Source organism: Nuphar pumila, chromosome 1, assembly GCF_984573655.1.
Source record: "Nuphar pumila chromosome 1, dmNupPumi1.hap1.1, whole genome shotgun sequence".
Lineage (NCBI taxonomy): Eukaryota > Viridiplantae > Streptophyta > Magnoliopsida > Nymphaeales > Nymphaeaceae > Nuphar > Nuphar pumila.
In genome coordinates this window covers 174,235,536-174,258,740 of record NC_143249.1, presented here as the reverse complement: position 1 = coordinate 174,258,740, position 23,205 = coordinate 174,235,536, and the positions used below count along the sequence as shown (strand labels likewise).

At 39.8% G+C, this 23,205-nt stretch overlaps 1 protein-coding gene across 1 annotated transcript in view; it reads left to right on the top strand.

The window, feature by feature from the left end:
• Positions 1 to 23,184, top strand: part of LOC149851322 (BTB/POZ and MATH domain-containing protein 2-like) — a 29,392-nt gene extending 6,208 nt beyond the window's left edge. The window contains exons 2-4 of the mRNA XM_090000080.1: positions 20,445 to 20,793; positions 22,157 to 22,433; positions 22,761 to 23,184. Coding sequence (XP_089856206.1) covers positions 20,445 to 20,793; positions 22,157 to 22,433; positions 22,761 to 22,936 — 802 coding nt within the window. The 3' untranslated portion in view covers positions 22,937 to 23,184. The remainder of the gene's footprint in view (positions 1 to 20,444; positions 20,794 to 22,156; positions 22,434 to 22,760) is intronic.
• The last annotated feature ends 21 nt before the right edge of the window (positions 23,185 to 23,205 follow it).

Here is a 23,205-nt window from a genome sequence, read left to right as displayed (position 1 = left end):
GACAGTCATGGAATACATAGGCCGCTTGAAGAGTATTACTGATCAATTGACGGTTATTGGAAGTGCTATTGCAGATAAAGATAAAGTTCAACAACTTCTCAATGGATTGGGTCCTGATTTTGACATGTTTACCACAACTTTATCATGCCTTCCTTAGTTGCCCACTTTTGACGAGCTTCAAGCGAAACTTCTCCAGCATGAGATGATTATGAAACAAAGGGCAGAAGGAAATGAATTAGCTCGTCCTCATTCAGTTTTGGCCATGGACAATTCTGTAGGTTTTGGACGAGGGAATGGAGGGCATCAAGGAGGCAGAGGCCGCGAACGTTTTGGGCAGGGAGGACGTGGTATCTTGCCTACACCTAATATTTCAGGGGCTTTTAATACAGGGAATCAGAGGAGAGTGCCCACTTGTTTCTTATGTAACAAAAGAGGACATGTGAAAGCTGATTGTTGGTTCAATCTACAGAATAGAGGAAAAATAAACAAAATTGTGAATAAATCAACTACTACTATGGACACAAAAGTGCCATCCACAGATGTGCAACAACTTTTGTTATCAACATTGTCACAGATGACGATCAAGCAAAATGAACAAGGCGAATGGTATGTTGATTCAGGTGCCACCACACATGTTACGGGTAATGCGGGTAAGTTATCTCACTTATTGCCTTATTTTAAAAAAGGTAGTATAGTTACGGGAGATGGAACTTATCACTCCATTAGTCATACTGGCAGTGCACATATCCCTATGTCAAAGTCCTCACTTCACTTGTCCAATGTCCTTCTTGCTCCTAATATTAAAAAGAACATTGTTTCTGTAGCTAAACTTGTTTACGATAGGAATTCTTCCGTCGAATTTACTCCCTCTTCTGTTTATGTTAAGGATCTACGAACGAAGGAGACGTTCGCTAAGGGGGAGCGACAAGGAAACATGTACGTCTTCAAGGAGATTCCTTCAGTGTCTTCGCCTTCAGTCCCAGTCCTCCAGTTGAAGTTGTTCAAGCATTCTTCAGTGTCTTCGCCTTCAGAGTCTTTGTTTTTCCCTTCATTGGAAGTTTTTAATTCATTTCATTGTAATAAGCCAGATATTTGGCATAGTCGTTTGGGACATTGTAGTCGGGGTTTTCGTTGAAAATCTTGTATTTGATGGTCTCCTTCTAGAGTCTAGTTTATGTTCATTTTTTGATAATAATAATAAATGTTCTTCATGCGAACTCTGCAAAAGCCATGTTCTTCCTTTTCATATTATAAATAAAAGAGCTTCAAAGCCATTTGAGATTATTTGTTCCGATGTTTGGGGACCCGCACCTATTCCTTCTCTTTCTGGCAGTCGTTACTATGTTGTCTGTATTGATTCTTATTCCCGTTATACTTGGATATATTTCTTAAAACACAAGCATGAAGTTTTTCAAATATTTCGGGAATTCCATTCGATGGTCAAAACAAAGTTTGCTTGTGATATTATGCATTTACAATGTGATGGTGGAGGAGAGTATTCATCGAACGAGTTTATTGCCTTTCTTCGGGATAAAGGAATAAGTCGATAGGTTTCTTGCCCTCATACTCCTCAACAAAATGGGGTTACGGAGAGGAAACACAGGCATATTGTCGAGAGCGCGATGAGTATGTTACATGATAGCAATGTGCCCGTTAGTCTCTGGACAGAAGTTTTTCACACATTTGTTCATATCATAAATCGTCTTCCTATGGCACTTTTGGATCAAAAATCTCCCTATTATATTTTATTTGGGCAACATCCCTCTTACGATAAGCTGCGTGTTTTTGGTTGTGTATGTTATGTACATATTGATTCATCTCTGCGAAATAAGTTTCAGGACAAGGCTGTCAAGTGCAGATTTGTTGGGTATGCAGATGAATACAAAGGTTATCGATGCTATGACCCTACTACAAAACGTATTAGGACCTCCAAAAATGTTGTTTTTGACGAACAAAATTTTCAGGTCAATGACTCTGCAGCGTTGCCATCTCGAGAATTAGAAGTATATGATCCATGGATGAGCTCCAATCTTTTTGCTAATACAGGAGAAACATGTCAGACAAATTGTCCTTCCTTCGGCTTGAGTAGGGAGTTGAATGACTCACAGATGCATGTTGAATTATCTCCAGTTGAGTCTCCAGTTGAGCCACCCCCAGTAGAATGCTTCTCTGGACATATATACACTAGACGGGACAAAAATACAGAGCCGAGGAATGTGGAAAGCATCGCCAATGATCCGGCTCAAAGGTCGTCACGCATTAAGCATCATATTCAACGATGGGTGAGTTATGAGACCTTCTCCCTTGATTTCCAGTTGTTTGTGTCTCAGCTCACAAAACAGGATGAACCCACTTGTTTTAATCAAGCTCTTCAATCCCATCATTGGACTGAAGCTATGAATGAAGAAATGGAAGCTCTTCATGAATGCCAGATTTGGGAAATAGTCCCTCGGCCAGAAGGAAAGAATGTAGTTGGCTTAAAATGGGTTTATAAAACAAAGTATAAGCCTGAAGGAAGTATTGACAGATATAAGGCGCGACTTGTTGCTCGAGGATTCACACAACAATATGGTGAAGACTACGATGAAACTTTTAGTCCGGTAGTCAAAATGGGTACTATTCGTGTCATCATATCCCTAGCAGTCGATCAAGGTTGGAGCCTTAGCCAGATGGATGTTAAAAATGCATTTTTGCATGGAACTTTAAAGGAAGAAGTGTATATGGAGCAACCTCCTGGTTATGCCGAGAAGGATCCTACTGCCTGGGTGTGCAAACTAAGGAAATCTCTGTATGGGTTGAAACAGGCGTCCCGTTCCTGGTTTGAAAGTTTCTCTATGCAAATTCAGAGTTATGGTTTTAGAAGATGCTCTCTGGATCACTCACTCTTTATTTACCAAAAGGCAGACATTGTTATACTTCTTATATATGTTGATGACATTGTGATCACTGAGAGCTCAGATAATCATGTGCAAGACGTGAAGCAGTTTTTAATGAAAACTTTCAAGATGAAAGATTTAGGGGAGTTGAGGTACTTTCTTGGTGTGGAAGTTGACAGACAACAAGACACATTGACACTCATGCAACAAAAATACACTCTTGACCTTCTGGAAAGAGCCGGGATGACGAATTGCAAACCAGTCAACACTCCTAGTATATTACATCAAAGGCTGAGCTCTGAAGATGGTCATCTTTGTGTCAACCCTACAACGTATAGAAGTCTCGTGGGGATGTTACAATACTTGACCTTTACCAGACCTGATATAGTTTATGCTGTCAATCAGGTATCCCAGTTTATGCATGCTCCAACGGAGGGTCATATGGAAGCTGTGCAGCGCATTCTACGCTATTTAAAAAGAACTATAGGAGACAGACTTGTTTATCGCAAGAACGATAATCTGCATAGAGGACATGAACTCATCACTTATACAAACGCAGATTGGGCAGGGGATCCAGATGAGAGACGATCTGTCTCTGGATATTGTGTATATATTGGACACAATTTAGTATCTTGGAGCAACAGAAAACAAAAGGCAGTGGCACGATCGAGTACAGAGGCTGAATACAGATCGATGGCTGCAGGCATGGCAAAAGCCACATGGATTAGACACTTATTGAGTGATCTTGGGGAGACAATTATTCGATCATTTCTTTTATGTGACAATCAAAGCGCAATAAACATTGCATATAATCCTATCCAGCATAGCAGAACGAAGCACATTGAGATTGATCAACATTTTATACGGCAGAAAGTCGAGAGGAAGGAGATAGAACTACGTCATGTTCGAACAGAAGATCAAGTGGCAGACCTGTTTACCAAGGGGTTAACAGGACGTCAATTTTGGCTATTGAAGAGCAAGTTGTACATGCTCCAAAATCACGTACAACTTGAGGGAGGGTGTTAAAATATAGTTTGCGTATGGATCTGGATCCAGATCCATACGCATGTTAAATGAAACACATGCTCAATACAGCTTCATTAATGGCATTCTTGTAATATCTCTGATATTACAAGGCTCATTGTATATCTGTTTATTTTATTAAGCTTAGGGTTTGGAGGTCCCAAGCCCGGATAAAGGAGGAGGGTTGCGGTAGGCCTGTGACAGCCAGCATAAAAACTGTCATATCCTATGAAAATGAACCAATATGAGAATTTCGTTGGGGCGTTCCCTACTGAGCGACGCGCTGTACTCTCTAGGCCCGGAGGCAGTGATAAATGTGCAAGGGTTGCTAGGTCGTCGCCCAGAAGCGACGCGTCACACCGGCGCCCGGGTGTGGTGTCAAATAGGCAAGGGTTCCCTCACTTTGTTGGACGGGTGGGGGTAAAGAAGTTAGTCCAAGACCATAAAATTAGGTTAGCCACTTGGAACATAGGGTCTTTAACTGGTAAGTTGGTAGAGTTAGTAGATGTTATGTGTAGGAGAAAGATTGATATTTTATGTCTTCAAGAGACCAAATGGGTAGGTGAGAAAGCTAAAGTGATAGAACCTTGGGGATATAAGATTTGGTATACAGGAATAAATAGGAATAGGAATGGAGTAGGGATTGTTATGAGTCGTCAGTTTATAGATAATGTAGTTGAGGTCCGTAGGAAGGGTGATAGAATTTTACTTATTAAATTAGTATTAGGTACGGATATTATTAATATTATTAGTGTTTATGCACCTCAAGTAGGTTTAGATGATTCCATTAAGCATCAATTTTGGGAAGATTTAGATGGAGTAGTACAAGAGACATCTTATGGAGAAAAGCTTTTCATCGGTGGTGACCTTAATGGACATGTAGGCATTAGTAGGGATGGATTTGAGAATATCCATGGAGGCTATGGTATAGGAGAAAGAAATGAAAGTGGAGAAAGGATTTTAGATTTTTGTTTGTCCTATGATATGATCTTAGCAAACACTTGGTTTAGGAAGAGGGAGTCTCACCTAGTAACATTTAAAAGTGGGGTTAATACGAGTCAGATAGATTTTTTCCTACTTAGAAAGAGAGATAGGGGTTGTTGCATCGATTGTAAGGTTATACCATGAGAAAGTGTAGCTACACAACATAGAGTCTTAATTTTAGATCTTAGAATTAGACAATGCCGCAAAAGGGATAGACATAGGATAGATCCTAGAATTAAGTGGTGGGCACTGAAAGGAGCTAAACAAGGAATGTTTGTAGAGCAGGTAGTTAAGGAAGTTGATTGGTGTCTCGAGGAGGATTCAGAATCAATGTGGAATAAGATAGCGGGTGGTATGAGAAAAGTAGCTAAGGAGGTATTGGGTGAGTCTAAAGGCGGTGCACCACTAGGTAAGGATACATCATGGTGGAACAAAAGAGAGTGTTATAGAAATCTAAGTAAGAGTCGTGATAATGAGAATTTGGAGAAGTATATGATAGCAAAGAAGGAAGCTAAAAAAGTTGTTCGAAACGCGAGGGCTAAGGTATATAAGGAGGTTTATGACAAGTTGGATACCAAAGAAGGCGAGAAGGATATTTATAGGCTTGCAAAGATGAGAGATAGGAAATCGAAGGATTTGGGTATGGTTAGATGTATCAAAGATGAAACGCAAAGGGTTTTAGTCAAAGATGAGGAGATTAAGGAGAGATGGAAAGATTATTTTGATAAGCTATTTAATGATAGTCATGCTCAAGATCTTGGAGACTTCTCCATTTCTTTTCATGAGATAAATCGTGACTTCATGCGCAAGATTCAAAAGAAAGAAATTGCAGAGGCTTTGAAGAAAATGAAATCAAGAAGGGCAGTTGGCTCAGATGGTATACCTATCGAGGCTTGGAAATGCTTGGGAGAGAAAGGTTTAGAATGGTTGACAAATCTTTTTAACTTGATTTGGCGAACAAATAAGATGCCTAATGAGTGGAGGAAGAGTACTTTGGTGCCTTTATATAAGAATAAGGGTGATATACAAGATTGCACAAACTATCGTGGTATAAAACTCATGAGTCATACTATGAAACTTTGGGAGAGGGTGATTGAGTCTAGGTTGAGGAAGGTTGTCATGATATCGGAGAATCAATTTGGTTTTATGCCTGGAAGATCAACTATGGAAGCTATACATCTTCTTAGACAACTTATTGAAAGATATAGAGAGAGGAACAAAGATTTGCATATGGTTTTTATTGATTTAGAGAAGGCATACGATAGAGTACCTAGGGACGTTCTCTGGTGGACAATGATGAAGAAAGGTGTTTCTCTCAAGTACATTAGTATAATTAAAGATATGTATGAAGGAGTAATAACCAATGTCCGCACTTGTGGAGGGGTGACAACCAATTTTCCGATAACGGTTGGGTTACATCAAGGATCTGCTTTAAGCCCTTTCCTATTTGCGATAGTGATGGATGAGCTTACGAGATCAATTCAAGAAAATGTACCGTGGTGTATGTTGTTTGCTGATGATATTGTTTTGATTGATGAGTCTAGAGCTGGGGTTAATGCTAAGTTAGAATTATGGAGACAGACATTGGAAGCTAGAGGTTTTAAGTTGAGTAAGAGTAAGACTGAATATATGGAATGTCGGTTTAGTAAGCAACGAAGTAGTGATGGGAGTGTAGTGAAGCTTGGTGAGCAAGATATACCGGTGAATGATTATTTCAAATATTTGGGATCCATCATTCAAAAGTATGGAGAAATTGATGGAGATGTAAATCATAGGATAAAGGTTGGGTGGATGAAATGGAAAAGTGCTACTGGAGTGTTGTGCGATCGTAGAATGCCATTGCGGTTGAAGGGAAAGTTTTATAGGACGACTATTAGACCCGCTTTACTATATGGTACGGAATGTTGGGCTGCCAAGATACATCATATTCAAAAAATGAGTGTAGCTGAGATGCGGATGCTTAGATGGATGTGTGGAAATACAATAAAAGATAAGATTCGGAACGAAGAGATACGTAAGAAGGTAGGTGTTGCACCCATTGAAAATAAGATGCGAGAGAATCGTTTACGGTGGTTTGGACATATTCGGCGAAGGCCTAATGATGCTCCAGTTAGAAGGTTGGAGAAATGGGAAAATATATTAGTTAAAAGAGGTCGGGGTAGGCCTAGGAAGACTTGGATGGAGATGATAGGAAAGGATATGAATGCTTTGAACCTCACCGAGGACATGGCGTTGGATAGAAATGATTGGAGAAAAAGGATTCATGTGGAAGACCCAAAATGAATTTCTTTTTTGGTTCATATCGCTGACCCCAATTGTTTTGGGATGAAGGCGTAGTTGTTGTTGTTGTGTTGTTGTTGTTGTAGGGTTTGGAGGTCGAGCCTGTGCGTGCCGCCCCAGCCAATTGTGCATCTCCTCCTCTCTCTCTCTACTTTCCTATGCAAGCTGAACCACACATACATCCATACGAAATCTCATAATCGCTTTGTACTCAACCTCTGTGGAAGATAGAGAAACTTTCTGATGTTTCTTATATCTTCAAGAAATTAATGATTCTCCAAGAAAAACACAATAACATGTTGTAAAAATACGATAATCGGGGTTACCCCCAATCAGAGTCAGTATAAGCAAGTAAATTAGGAGATGAAGAGGAGGATAAGAATAGTCCTTTTTTTATGGTTCTCTTTAAATATCTGATAATTCTCATAACCGCCGTCATGTGAATCAAAGTAGGAGCAATCTGAAACTGGCTTGCACTGTGAACAACATGAGTAATATCTGGCCTGGTAATAGACAAATATGTTACTGAACCAATCAGTTGACGATAAGGAGTGAGATCTGTTAAAGGAGTTTCATCGTTGGCTCTTATTTTCGCATTGATTACTTCTAGAGTCTCCACTTTTTTTTCGTCAGTTAATCCAGACCGAGCAATAATGTCTGATGCAACCTTCATCTGAGATAGAACATACCCCCTAGGAGAATATGCAACTTCAATCCGTAAAAAATACCTTAGAAAACCAAGGTCAGACATATCAAAATTTTCTTTGAGAATATTTTTAATAAGCTCAATGCATTTTTTATCATTTTCAGTGTTGATCATATCATCAACATATAACAATAAGATAGTTATGTGATCTCCTGTAGTCTTAATAAATAAAGCAGTATCAGTGTAACAAGAGAAAAAACCATTAGCAAGAACAACTTTGCTAAAAAGATCATACCAATCTTTTGGAGCTTGTTTGAGACCATAAAGAGCTTTGTTAAGTTTTAGAATGTTTCCTTTACCAATCTCAAGACCTGACGGAGGATCCATAAACACTTCTTCACAAAGATTGTCATTTAAAAAGGCATTTTTAACATCAAGTTGATAGATAGGCCATTGTTTAATACATGATAAAGCGATCAAAGTTCGTACACTAGTCAATCTAGCTATCAGGGCAAAAGTTTCCTCATAATCGATTTCATATTCTTAGGCGTATCCTTTAGCAACTAACTTAACATTGTATATTTCTAATATTTCATCGCTCTTAGTTTTGACCTTATACACCCATCTACATCCAATAGCCTTTTTTCCTAATGGTTGACTTACAATGGTCTAAGTGTTGGCCTTGTTAAGAGCTTCGAGTTCAAGTCTAATAGCATCAATCCAATATGGATGTTGCTTAACCTTTTTAAAATTGTAAGGCTCATGATAGGAATGTATCATCATTAGACAAGTTCTATATGTTGGAGAAAAAGAGTCATATGACATGAATTTTTGAGGAGGTCTACTATTTCTAGAGGATCATCTAAGTTGGGTTTCTTCAACTTTATCTTCTAAGGAGATGTCTTGAGAGTATCTATCAAAAGCACTTTGATGTTCATTCCCCTCACGCTGAGTATATACATGAATATCATTAGAATCTTCATTGTGAGAATCATCAATTGTATGTGACAAATCATCATTTTGATATGAATTGTCATTACAAGTATGATCACAAATTAAATCACTTTTAGACATAGTTCTAGGTAATAAGTCGAATATAAAAGAGTAATCAATCTCTTGTTTAGTTTTTTGAATTTCAAAACCATTTTGTTCTTCAAGAAAATGTTACATTTCTTGAGACAAAGTTTATTGTTTTGTATATCATAACATCTATAACTTTTTTTATTTTCACCGTAGCCAATAAAAGCACATTCAAGAGATTTTGGTGATAATTTATCTTGTCCTTGAAAAAGAATAAAGCACTTACAATAAAAAACTCTCAATCTTTTAAAATTCGGAGATATTTTGAACAATTTCTCAAAAGGAAAAATATTTTTTAAAGAGGTGGAAGGCATACGATTTATGAGATAAGTTGCGGTAAAAATAGCTTTGGCCCAAATTTTTTTTGGAATATTTTTAGAAACAAGAAGAGTCCTTGTTGTTTCAATGAGATGCCTATGTTTCCTCTCATCCAGTCCATTTTGTTGAGGAGTTTTTTGACAAGATCTTTGATGTACAATGTCGTTTAATTTAAGATAGTTTTGAAATTCTTTTGAGATGTATTCTTCTCCGAAATCGGATCTAAAAATAGCTATGTTGTTTTGAAATTGATTTTGAATAAGAACATGAAATTCTTTAAAATTGGAGAAGACATCAGATTTGTTTTTAATAAAACACCCATGTGTATATAGTAAAGTCATCAATAAAAACAACATAATAGGAATAACCTCCTTTAGTCATAATGGGTGCCGGTCCCCATTCATCGAAATGCACTAATTTAAACGGTCTTTTGGAAACAAAATTACTATGTGAATACAAAAGCGATTGCATTTTCCCAAGGATATAATTATTGCAAGCAAATGTTTTTTTATTACAAAATTTTTGAAAAAATGGAAAAAGATATAACTTTGAAATGCTAGGATGTTCAAGCCTTTTGTGCCAAGTCTCAATATCTTTAGATTGAACATTATTACAAAAAGATTTGGATGACAAAGACAAAAAATCCATGTAATATAGATCTTCTCTTCTGTGGCCTTGCCCAATCCGCTTCTCGGACCGGAGATCCTGCATATAGCAATGGGTTGGTGAAAAAGATATACTACATCTAAAATCGGCGATTTGAGAGACCGATAAAGGATTTAAATTGAGTTTTGGAATGACTCTAATTTTTGGAACATAAAATTCTTTGTCTTGACCATAAACTTTTTTAAGGTTTCCCATTCCTTCAACATCTAATGATGTTTCATCAGCCGTGAAAACAAAGGATTTAAAAGTATCGAGACTCAGTTTTGATAAAAGAGATGCATTCGGAGTCATGTGGAAAGAGTGCCCCGAATCAAGAATCCAAGAGGGCATACTTGGAATTGATGAGATCGCGGCACCAAAGGTGGAAGGTGTGGAAAAATTGATTTTCATGAATTATTGGAGAGTTTTTGTAACGCCCCAAAATTTTAAACTTGCGAACCTTTCAGAAAACATGTAGGAGACTAGAAAAAATCTCTTTCCTCCAGAGTTTGTTTATAAAATCAGCGAAAGACTATTCTTTTGTTAATTCAGAAGGAAAGTTGACAACTTTGGGCACGTTAGCTAAAAGAACCAAAACTCACAAAATTCGGATATCCCAAGGAAAATCCGTTATAAACCTAAAACATCTAGGACGTGAGCTAAGAGCAGGAAGAAGAAGTCCTGAAGTCATTTTGCAATCGCACCATCGCCCGTGGTGTACCTAATCATCACCTGTACCCATAGAATGGATTAGTTTCGCGAAAAACTAGTAGGTGCACAAGAGAGACTACAGGAAACCGAATTAAGTACATTTAATTCAGTTTGCTAAGCAATTTAAAGCAGATATGTAGTGCAAACGAGTAAGCAGTGCAAACGAGTAAGCAGTGCAAACGAGTAAGTAGTGCAAACGAGTAAGCAGTGCAAACACGTAAGTAGTGCAAACGCGTAAGTAGTGCAAACGAGTAAGCAGTGCAAACGCGTAAGTAGTGCAAGCGAGTAAGCAATTCAAAACAAGTAAGCAGTGCAACTGACAAACACAACATACGATTCAATTGATCGGAGGCTGTGAACCGCCACACAACTAGCTTGTTCTCGTTCCTAGAATGGGGTTTCTGCATCTAATCATTATCAGGTCATCGTTTGTTGCTCTTACTACTTCTAACAAACGCTTTGTCCTGAACAACCCTTATCTATTCCCATCTCTCAACGCCTTACGCGGCCAACAGTCACCTGTTATGACTCACCTAAGGCGTCATACTTCTCAGAAAAACCCACCCTTCCATAAAAGGTTCAAGACACGATCACTATCTAAAATCGCTAACGATCTGATTCTCACATCTGAGTCCTGCATGTAATCATGCTAAAACAGAAAGCCGAAACTATAAATTCATAAGTGGCTATCCCAAACAATCTCAGAAGATCATCATAACTCACCATAACTTTTTATGGTAAGCAAAAACACAAGATCCACGTCGGATCGCTCGGTCCAGGAGATATACGACCTGACAAGGAACTACTGCCCTAGAGGGTATACCTGGTCTTGGACCATACACTTCCTTACAGGAGTTCACCGTCTTTGCAGCTACCCGTTCGTGGACAGTGTACATCCTCACAGAGATTCTACCGCTCTAGCCGGATTACCCGATTTAGAAAATGTACAACCTCACGAGGAATTACCGCTCTAGATGGTATACCTAGTCTTGGACCATACACTTCCTCACAGGAGTTCACCATCTTTGCGGCTACCCGTTCGTGGATAGTGTACATCCTCACAGAGAATCTACCACTCTAGCCGGGTCACCTGGTCTTGATTATACATACCCTCACATCGAAACCTTTGGGAAGTCAGTCCCTAACAAATGTCATATACAATGAAAATCATTGTGATACACGCATCAACACAAATGACCGCTCTCAGGGTCAATAGCCACTATTACAAACAACAAGATCAACGCCAGATCACCTGGTCTGGGAAATGTATAACTTCACAAGGAATTCCGCCCTCGATGGTGTACCTGGTCTTGGACCATACACTTCTTCGCAGATAATCCTTTGGAGATCAGGTCCTCAACAGACAACCAACTCAGTGATACATGCATCAATACAATCGACTTCTCTGAACCATGAATATATTATCACATACTTCCAACATTTCTTATCACGTGGCATAACAATCACATCACACAGAAGCATATAATCCTATGCATCGTATTATTGCCACAAGAAACATTCAATCCTCAAATAGGACCTCAAAGCATGCGTAAACGACACATGAGAACACGTAGATACGGCAATCCAGTTGATTCTATAGGTGAAGAGTAACTAACTCTATCTGACAGCCAAACAAAAAAACTGAATAAGACAAGCACTCATAACAATGCTCGTAAAACATACAATTACCATCAAATGGCTCAGTCCATCAGCAAGTAATTAAATTAATCGTAAGGCATAAACCATTACATCACAATTCATTCATAAGCTATATATGATAAGCAATCATACAACAACAGTTATATCATAATATGTAAGAGATGCAAGCCAATTCGTAGATTACGAGCTGTATGCAATCACATCAATCATAAGAGATGCAAGCCAACGTGCTACATTACAATAAGCACCAAACAGTTCGACCAAGGGGTAAAGCAAGTCACATGCTAATATATAGCAACTGGCATAATGCTATTATTATAAGCATTTAACTAGTATGAGAAGTTAGATGTTACTTAGCAAAGAACTGCGTAAGCAGTTTAACAAACTAGAGTAACGCCTCGACAGTCGGGTACAGCTCAACGAGTAGCATACTGAACTACCGAGCAAGCAAGCAATCGACCAGTGTGAATAGACTTTATGTTTCGATATTACTGGCCTGCGGGTACGCACAGACAAAACGTAGAAACAACTGAGACTAGTTTGGGCGTCTGTTATTCTATGTATTTTCAATAACCCGAATAGCTAGTTGAGTCCGCTCCAAAGAGGACGACTTTAGCCGAGAGAGGATTCCCCAGAGGCTGATAAGCAGTGCCACAGACGCATTCAACTTCTGCAGAAGTGTTGAGCTAACTATTGTAGCCCGTTTCTCCTAACTCCAATGACTGGGGAGGCCAGATCATTGCCCGTGGGGTGGTTGTTAACAACCTCTCCATTGGAGTTTTGTACCGCTCTGTCCTCTCTCTTGACAGACAACAAAGAAGTCAATGGGTGCGTTAGGGGTTGCTTAACTAACGACCCATTCTATGCTGTGGTTTTTAACCCACTCGAGCATCTTGCCTATGAAGGCGAATGTGAGGCCATTTTATGTGATTACACATTGTGTATTTAGCACTATTCTAGGTCGCACGACCGTCTCATCCAATCATCGTAGTACTAGTATGTAGTGCACGACTACAAGTACTCTAGGATGAATGAGGTATAATTCCTCAATAGGAACCTCAACAGAAGTGTTTCACAAAGATGTAATGCTTTTAAAACTATACTTTGATATTCTTTATCTTTTGAAACAGCCAGCAGTTTGTACCAACATTTGGCATGTGATTATCTCGAATCTCATCTGCTATCGGGGTATCTACATGCCTCGCATGACTCGATACCGGCCTCGATAGACGGGATACAGGTTTCTCAACAGAACACCCACTAAGAAGTTCGCTCGAACCCCCAATTCGGGATCACCCGAGATATGCCAAAAAGACGAACAGAACCATCCAAATCACCTCCTTTCAAATGCTTTGATTTGGGCAGTCTTTGATGCTTTTGCGCAGCTCCCTAAAATCTCAAGTCGACTCTGCAGGACTGCGTACTCGAAGAGCCAGGATCCTTGCGAGGTATCCCTCTCCTTATACGAGGATGTATCGCTCACTCCCGATTGAACTCTTGTCGCAAGAGGGAAAGTGGTAGATGTTTCTTGCATGCTCCGTGAGGATGCCCCAAAAGCGTATTGAATGAGCGAAAACCTGAGTGTCATCTGCAATAGCAAGGCAGTAACAACACATATGCAAAAGCAAGAGTCTGGGCACAAGCGCGACGACAAAGTGGAGACTGTAAGCAGGAGTGCAACGCAAAACCTTTGCGCAATGCGCGACGGCAAAGTAAAGGCTTGACAGAAAGTAAAGGACAAGAATCGTGAAACCGCGTCCTTGAGTTATATGCGTACTCGTATAAATATATATGATATAAATATGCATATATATTTATTTAATTGTCCTTTTTAGTTAATTAAACTCAATTCAATTGTCCAAGTCCTCTGTGCAATCTTCCCCTACCTTTGGGAGTTGCAAGCCTGCTGGCATCTGCAGGTGTAAGCGATGGATGGCTTAGGTCGCAAAGCGCATGATCCGTCATACGAGCTGCAAAAGTGACAATCTTAGCAAGCTAACACCAAAAACAGAAGGTCGGGGGCACTGCCACTGACCTAACGCAAGGGAAGCAGAGGCAGGGGCATCGTGCCCTTGCGCACCTGCTATAAGCGCAAGAAGCAGGGGCAGGCAGGGCTGCGCCTTTGGCCGACAAAGTAGAAGAGAGGCAGAGGCAAAGCCCCTGCCTGTCAACAACGAAAGGGAGGCAGGGTACTTCGCCCTTGCCTGACAAACATGCAAATAAGCAGGGGCTTGGCCCCTGCCTAATGAATACACAACCAGGTAGGGGGTGAAGCCCCTGTCTGACGCTAGAGAAGAGGGAGGCAGGGGGCCTTGCCCCTGCCTGTCAAAAAATAGCGGAGGCAGGGGCGATGCCCCTGCCTAAAGAGAGAAAAGGGCGCAGGGCGGGGGCTCGACCCCTCCTCTGAACAACGAGGGTGCAGGGAGGGGGCTCGACCCCTCCTCTGAACAACGAGGGTGCAGGGAGGGTCGCAGCCCCTCCCCTGAACAATAGAAGGAGGAAGGGGGGTCTCGGCCCCTTCCCAGCGAAACACGGAAGCAGGGAGGGGTTGACCCCTTTCCTGCGCAATAAACAAGCAGAGAGGGGCTCGACCCCTCCCCCTGTATAAAAGACAAGCAGGGAGGGGCTCGACCCCTCCCCTAACATCAAGGGACCAAGGAGGGGGCTCGACCCCTCCTCCTGCATATTACGAAAGCAGAGGGGGGGTTGAACCCTCCCTTGCATAGCACGTAGGCAGGGAGGGCTTGAACCCTTCCCCGCAACAAACAGAGGCAGGGAGGGTCAACCCTCCCCTGCGTGACAAAAAAGAGACAGGGAGGGCTCGACCCTCCCTGTGAAAAAAGAAGGGACAGGGAGGGGTCTCGACCCTCCCTGTGAAAACAAAAGGGACAGGGATGGGTCTCAACCCTCCCTGTGAAAACAAAAGGGCAGGCAGGGCCCCCAAAACCCCCTGCCAACCCTTCTCACAGGCGTCAGGGGTTTTACCCCTGCCGACTTGTCAGCTAAGTGGTAGGGGCTCGGCCCTTGCCGATTTACCTGAACAAGAGGCAGGTAGGGGGGGGGGGGGCTTGCCACCCTTCCGTCCAAGGCACGAGCAACCCCTCCCCTGAAGCCCTACGCCCAAGAGAAGAGGCGATGCAGGCGGCAGCCCTGCCGCCTGCCGAAAAGGAGAGGGGGGAAAAATGGGGGGAGGTGCTCAACACCTCCCTCCCTGGCAGACCCAGAGCCACCATGATGGTGGCTCTGGTCCACCGACCCTTGAAGTGGAGGGTCGAGGGAGACAAAGAGGAGAGAAGGAGACAAAAAGAAAAAGGAGAAGAAGAGAAAGGAGAAAAAGAGGCGTACCTGGGGGTTGCCGGCGACGGCGTCGACGGAGGGAACAAAGGCAGTAGACGGCGGCAACAACGGAGGGGGTCTCCGGCGAGCAGAGGGAGCTCCGACGTCAGGGGCTCCTCTGCGAAACCGAAGAGGCACGAGGGTATGGGGGTCGGGTACGGAGGCGTCACCGGCGAGAGAGAATCGGGGAGAGAGAATGAGAGGGGAAGGGGTTTGGTATTTGAACCCCCCCCCCCCCGTCTCACTGTCTTTAAAAGACTCGAGGGAGGCGGTGAGGCTGTGCCCGACCGCCTCTCCTTTTGGATCCGGGTTAGGTCCAAATTTGGATCCGACCCGGGTCCAACAAATTTTTTTTGAGGTTTTACAGTTTTGGTAAGTTGCACAATGGAGTCTTTTATGTGTCCATATCTCTTTTATTATTCGCTTGAATTGCTTGGACACTCTCCAACGGAAGTCACATTTTTTTTGAGCTTAGGACAATCCGGTCGAAGGTGACCCGGTTCATTACAATGGTGACAAACAAATTTTCTTCCACCACCATTGTTATTTTTCAAAAAACGAGGTGGTTTATATGTCCTCCTATTGTTTTCCGGTCTTGATACCGCATGGACCTCATCAATATCTTTCTTTAAAGCCAAGCAAGTTTCTTGGCACAAATTGACTACAATTTTACTAAGAGAGGTAGAAGCCCTATGAAGAAGGGACCCTCTTAATTGTTCAAATTCGGGACAAAACCCATGAATAAATTGAAAAAACCTCTCTCTTTCCATTTGCTCTTGCCTCGTAGCATTAAGTTCCTTCCCATTGTGGTTTGAAAAGGGCAAGTTCATACCATAATGAGGATAGAGCACTATAGTAGTCTCTAATGCTCATGTCCCCTTGCTTAGTTTCTTTTATTTTTTCTTGCAAAAAGAAATGCCTAGCAAGGTCTTTTTGAGTGTACATATCTTTGATAAAAAACCAAGCTTTATTTGCTTTCTTGAATTTTGTAAGATTGACTCATATTTTGAGTTCCACATTGTTCATGAACCATGCCAATATCTTGGCATGCTCGCTTTTTCGGTCTTCTATTTTAGATTGGTATTTTTGAATAGCTTTGGCCTTCTCTTCTTCATTCAAGGCCTTTTCTTCATTTCCTTCATTTTTTGCAAGCTTTAATTATGGTTTCAGAATGGTTTCACATATATAACCACAAAGTCTTTTACCTTTGAGATTATTTTCAATGGTGGCCGCCTACATCCTATATTTTGTTTCATTCAATTTGAATGAAGGATTGATCTTGTGATGCTTAAAAATTACTCAAACGTGAGTAAGAGTAATCCAATAGTACTTTCATAACCAAGGCTTTGATACTATGTCACAAGACACTAAAGAAAAAAGATAATGTTACAAAGTGACTAGGAAATGCAGGGCAAGAATACAACAAGCCACAAAGTGACAACAAACAAAAAAATGAGAAAGTTAAAAAATATAGGAACTTTTATAGAGAAAAGCTTCAAGAAGCTCAAAAAATACATGGGGACCCAAGAAGGGGCTCCCATAGAGTCATTGGAGCCCCTCCAACAGTCATATTTATGATCGTTGGAGGGGTCCAACGACTCTATGATGGACCCCTCCTATGATGCAATAAAGCAAAAAAAAATAAAAAAATAAAGGAAAAAACATATTCCAAATGAATATGCATGTTACATATTAAATAACTATTTTACCCCTAGTGGGTATTACAATATATATATATATATATATACATATATATAGGAATTACTAATACAATTTAACAACTTCCCACCTATCTATGAAGCTTCCGGTACTCCGTCCCCCAAACCCCCAAATATACATGAAAGCTTTCAAAATGCTGGAATTAACTTGATCGAGCTAGATTTGGCTCGCAGTCAGAAATGAAAACAAACATGCCAAAGAGAAGCCTGGTTGCTCCAATACCTAGACCAATTAAGGTGCCATAACCCGTAAGTTAAGATCCTCATAACCCATGTCAGTCTGGCCAAAGCCAACCCACCAATATCTTATTTTTATGGTGAGATATAAAAGTTGCAAGTTTTCTTTTTCAATAAAAAGTGCAAATATAGAAGGATGTGAGACTAAATAATTAAGCAGCTGCCTTATATGAACTGGACAAATGAGAAAAGAGGAGGTGTAATGATAGTTTCCCAATATATGACTGGCAATAAATGAACCTGTGCTTTTCAACCCATGAATGGAGACCAATGTTATGAAAAGCGTTGAGGTGTAGCGAAGCGCTCTACCAAAAATGAAGTGAGGCATAAGCGTAAGCCTCAAAAATCTATTTTTAAAAACTTTTAAAAATTTTAAAAATATCTAAAAATACAAATAAATAAAAAATGCTTTATTCATGAAGCAACAACCAATATAAAATAGGAAATATCAAATAAATACCGAAAAATATGAGAAAAACATGTAAAACAGTAAAAGTAAAATTAACACAACTTGATCTAAGTATCTAACAAATCAAATATGAGCATTCAATGGAAATTTAAGTAACAAAATCACTAACAATTTAACAATCAAATTCCTCAATATCATCATATAATGCACACAAATTTATCTAAAGTTCTAAACAAACATTGAGCTAATTTTTCATGCTTGTTTGAAAAATTAGCTTTACCAAACTACTAAAATCACACATAATAATCCATATCTACACAGTCTCACAAGCTAAAAAAAAAACATTTTCATTTAACAAAAAAATATTTTTAATTTCTATGATCTAACAGTCAATTACATGTACATACAGTCACATGCATATTTGCAAATAATTACACAAACTGAAAGTAGCAATGTCTCATATACGATTTGTATATAAACAAACTAACAAAATTGACATATGCAATTTTTATATACAGTCAATTAATTGCAAAAAAATTCGGTCATTAAGAAGAAGAAGAAGAAGAAGATGGAAGAAGGAAACGAAGAATGGAAGTAGAAGGAGTTGACCAGAAGAAGAAGAACTAAAGAAGAAAGAAGAAAGAAGAAAGAAGAAAGAAGAAAGAATGGAAGAAGAAAAAGAGGGAAGAAGAAGAAGAAAGAAGAGAGGAAGAAGAAAGGAAGAACAAGAACTGAAGAAGAAAATGGAGGGAAGAAGAAGAAGAAGAAGAAAGAAGAGAGGAAGAAGAAAAAGAAGAAGGATATTAGTCTGTTTATGTTGGTTTACCTGACTCTCAGAGGCTATATGTGTTCAAGGTTCCTTCCCTAGTGTACCATTAATTTTTCATTTTCCTGTTAGAAACAGATGATAATTTTGTGACAAGTACATTACAACGTTACCCAAGATAGAAGATAACACACATGCCATACTACTGAGAAGAACAAAAATGAAACTGTGTGTGTGTGTGGTGTTAAACCTTCTATTATTAAGGTTATCAGGTTCAACTGATTGAAATGGCCAATAACCCTTAAAGGCAATGATATTTTTTGAAAAAAACATTGTTAAATCTTTGAGGCTAAATAGTCATTTTCATTTTCAAAATTCAAATTACTAAACTAAACCTTGTCACTTTTGAGAAGTGTGTGAGTTTTTGTTTCCTTACAAATTAAAATAGTCACTTACCCGAAAAATAACGATGTATTTTAGAAAATGCCATTGCTTTAAGGGTGTTTCAGTAATTTCAATCATATGTTTGCTTTTAATGTTAATATAAAAGGTTTAGTGTTGTGTGTGTGTTTCTATATATATATGGTACTATTGAAGGCAGGAAACAATGAGTAAATATCACCTTTTTTTACATTTTTCAAAAATTTCTACATCAGACTTTGGTTACAGGTGTGATCTACATGGTTGGTTTAGTAGGAAACGAGTTTTGAATCACAATCACAGTGATATGTAAGCAGGTATTTGAAGGGATTCAAAAATTGGTGGCCCACAAATATATCAGAACTTCATAACTTAAAAAAATTCATGTTCTTACATTGGAAAACATGATCCAAGGTCTCTAAGCAAACAAACTATGTAGAGCATATCTATGTGGTTAGATTGAGATGATACAACTTGCACCTACGGTTTCTGGCTCAACAATATATATATATATAGTGTGTGTGTGTGTGTGTGTGTGTGTGCGCACTTACAAATGTCTGACCACTATTGCACGCACACTTAAAAATGTCTGACCACTATCTATGTAACTTCTGGCTGAGTGACACTGCGGAATCGGAGCACCAATTGTACTTTCTGTGAATATCTCATTTCTATGTTGCAACTCATTGTAAGCAGGATGGGACAAATGTACCAAGAAGAATTGATCTTTTTGCTATCCCTATTGTTTTCTTATGAGGCCGATGACCAATTGAATCAAATCAGTGACTACCTTACCATAAGCTGAGCTCTTTGAGCACATATTTCATCTGTATGATCGAAGAAGGGTCTTGTGTTTGTAAATTAACATTTTGTGTACCTGACCATTATAGTTTATATTTCTCTTTAGTTTTTAATGATTTTTCTTGGCATGTTTTTTTTCTGTACAATAAAAATGTCTTTCATTTGTAGGGATGGCAGTGGACTGGGGAGGGGGACAAGGTCTCCACCCCTGCTCCGTTTCAAAAATTTTCCCTCCATCCCTGCACGGGTTTTGATTTTAACCTCCATCCCCAGTCCATTCCCCATTTCATGTCCTCGTCCAAACGGGGCTTGGTGGGGAGGTGCCCTGCCCCCCCCCCCCCTGCCCAGTCCACTGCCATCCTATTCATTTGTTGTTGTCAAGCTGTCTCTTGTGCTCTATGACAGTTATGTTCTCTTGTTTCATTTTTCCCTTGCTAGCATTCATGTTGCATGAAGGCTACTAGTTGATAGCTTATAGTTGTGCATGAAAAAAAATAAACTTTTGCAGTTTTTCATTATTGTTGGTGATTCACAGGGGTTACAAGCGTTTCTTTAAGAGATCTATTTTGGAGGTGTCAGATTATCTTAAAGATGATTGCCTTTCAGTTCACTGTAGTGTTGGTGTTGTACGATCACACACCGAGGGACCAAAATTTTGTACCATTCCAGTGCCACCTTCTGATATTGGCCAACATTTTGGGCAGCTATTGGAAAGTGGAAAGGGTGCAGATGTAAGCTTTGTAGTTGATGGGGAGATGTTTGTTGCCCACAAGTTGGTACTTGCTGCTCGTTCACCTGTATTCAGAGCACAGCTTTTTGGACCAATGAAAGATCAAAATACACAAAATATAGAGGTTGAAGACATGCAAGCACCAGTTTTCAAGGTTAACTGTGCACTTTATCATCAATCTTTCTGTGCTATCACTTTCCTGAATGTGTGTGTCCCCTGAACACTTGAGTATAAGAAATGCCTATAATCTAAGTAACATGGACACTTACAAAAGGGAAACACAGCTGTGCCCCTCCTGCATAGGTGAAGGTGCGACACTTGGACACAACTTCCAGTGTGCTATTACTTTCCTGAATGTGTGTGTCAACCACACCGGGGTCCATTTCTATTTGAAACTGGACTACTTGGTAAACTCTGACCAAGTCCATATATATATATATATATATATATATATATATATATACATATATATAAATGAAGGGTTTTAAAATGTTGTTGGATGTGGAAGAGGCTCAACAATCAGTCAAGATTGTGACAGGTTTGTTGGGAAATTCAATTTCTTTTTTATTTTTACTAGGAGAAACTGCCCTAGGATCAGAGACCTAGTCATGCTGGCTCTGCCTGTCGTACTTATGGTCACTGTGCGTAAAACTCCGAGGGCTTACCCCTCTCCCCCAGGGAGACGCCAGCTTGTGCAAGGGGTGATGCTCACGGGGGGAAATCACTTGTTGCTCTTTGCTTACAACTGTAGTAGCATGACATGAATTGGTTAACTCTGTTTGGTTTGACCTGTTACAATTGTCTGAACCTCTCTTCAACTTGCCATAAAAGTCAACTTATTGGGATTCAAAATATTGTTGCACGTGGAAGATGCCTTGCAAGTCAGTCAAGATTGTGAAACATATGGTGGTTTAATCACTTGTCGTTCATTGCATACAACTATAATAATGTCGTGAGTTGGTTAACTCTATTTGGTTTGACCTACTAGTTGACTTGGAGCTACTGTCTGAACCTACTGGCAACTTGACATAACCTATCCTCCTAATGCGTAGTCGCCTTCATAGTTTATTCATGAACATAAAAGTTATATACAGCTCAAGAATGATGATCCATAGAGAACATGGGTATCGGTCTGGAACACATATTACATTTTAAGGCTCAAGCAAAACTCAGTTTGTCTTTGTGTTATTGACAATGTTAATCCCCACCATCAAATTCATAACATATTGGAAGCATGAGGATTTATGACTTGATGCTGTCTCTCTCTCTCTTTGCCTTTTCTCTTGTTATATATGCTTTTATTTTGCATTTACATGAATATTTTTTTTATAAGTTTAAATAAAAAACCTTTCAAAGCCTACTTCCAATTCTTCTTGCCACTCCAGGTAACTATGAGTGGAACACTTGGGTGGCCCCAGTGAGAACCGAAACAGTTCTGGTAACCCCTCCTTATCTGTAAACCTTAGAATTTCCAATTAACAAATCAAAATGGGTTCCTTTTATTGTGTCTTTCACAGGCTTTACTCCACTTTATATACTGGGATTCACTTCCCGATATGCATGAACTTGTCGGGATAGAGTCAAAGTGTGCTTCAACTTTAATGGCGCAACATCTGCTAGCAGCAGCTGACCGCTATGGCATAGAGAGACTAAGGATGCTTTGTGAAGTCAAGCTTTGTGAAGAAGTCAGTATAAACACGGTTGCAACAACTTTAGCACTTGCAGAGCAGCACAACTGTGTTCAGCTTAAAACAGTTTGTCTGAAATTTATCGCATTGCCGGCAAATCTAAGAGGTAACTAAACTTCCAACTTATTTCCTCCACTTGCATTTGAGCATGTTCAAATGGATGCATGCCAAAGTTTTGACAAACTAGGGTTGTCATTGTGAAAAAGTTACTAGTTTGATTTGCTATGGATCTAGGTTTGCTTTATTGAAGCAGTTGGTGAGATTACTATTTTAGGCCACACAAGTTTTTCAACTGGCTCCCATGAAGCAGCTTGAAAAAATGGAAAGAGAGTTTTCAATTACCCATATTTTACTTTTGTCAAGAATTCTGGTCTTTAGTTTTGAGTATGCATGAGGACCCATGACATTAACCGGGTTTGTCACAATGGTGCAGCTGTTATGCAAACTGAGGGCTACGAGTATTTGAGGGAGAGTTGCCCTTCTGTTTTAACCGAGCTCTTGGAGTATGTTGCAAAAATTGGTGAGCATTCGATCATCAGCTGCAGGCATGCAAGCGAAGCATTGGATGGAAGTGATAACAATGGAAGAAGGGTGAAGCAACACACGTAGCCCGCACTCTACATCTTTTTTTTTTTGTGTGTAAGATGTGCTTTAATATAAAACGTAGGGGAAGTTTCATGAAAAGTGGAAAATTGGGGAATCTCTCACTATCATTCTGGTCCAGTGTATGCATTTTATGGAATGTTAGCAGAATGTTCATTACCATTGATGACTCGACTAGCGGTTGTATATGGTTGAACGTCTTAGATTGTATTGTTGGAATCAGTATTGATCCGTGTGTCGTTTTATCTGGGCTATAGACTATAGTCTTACAGAGA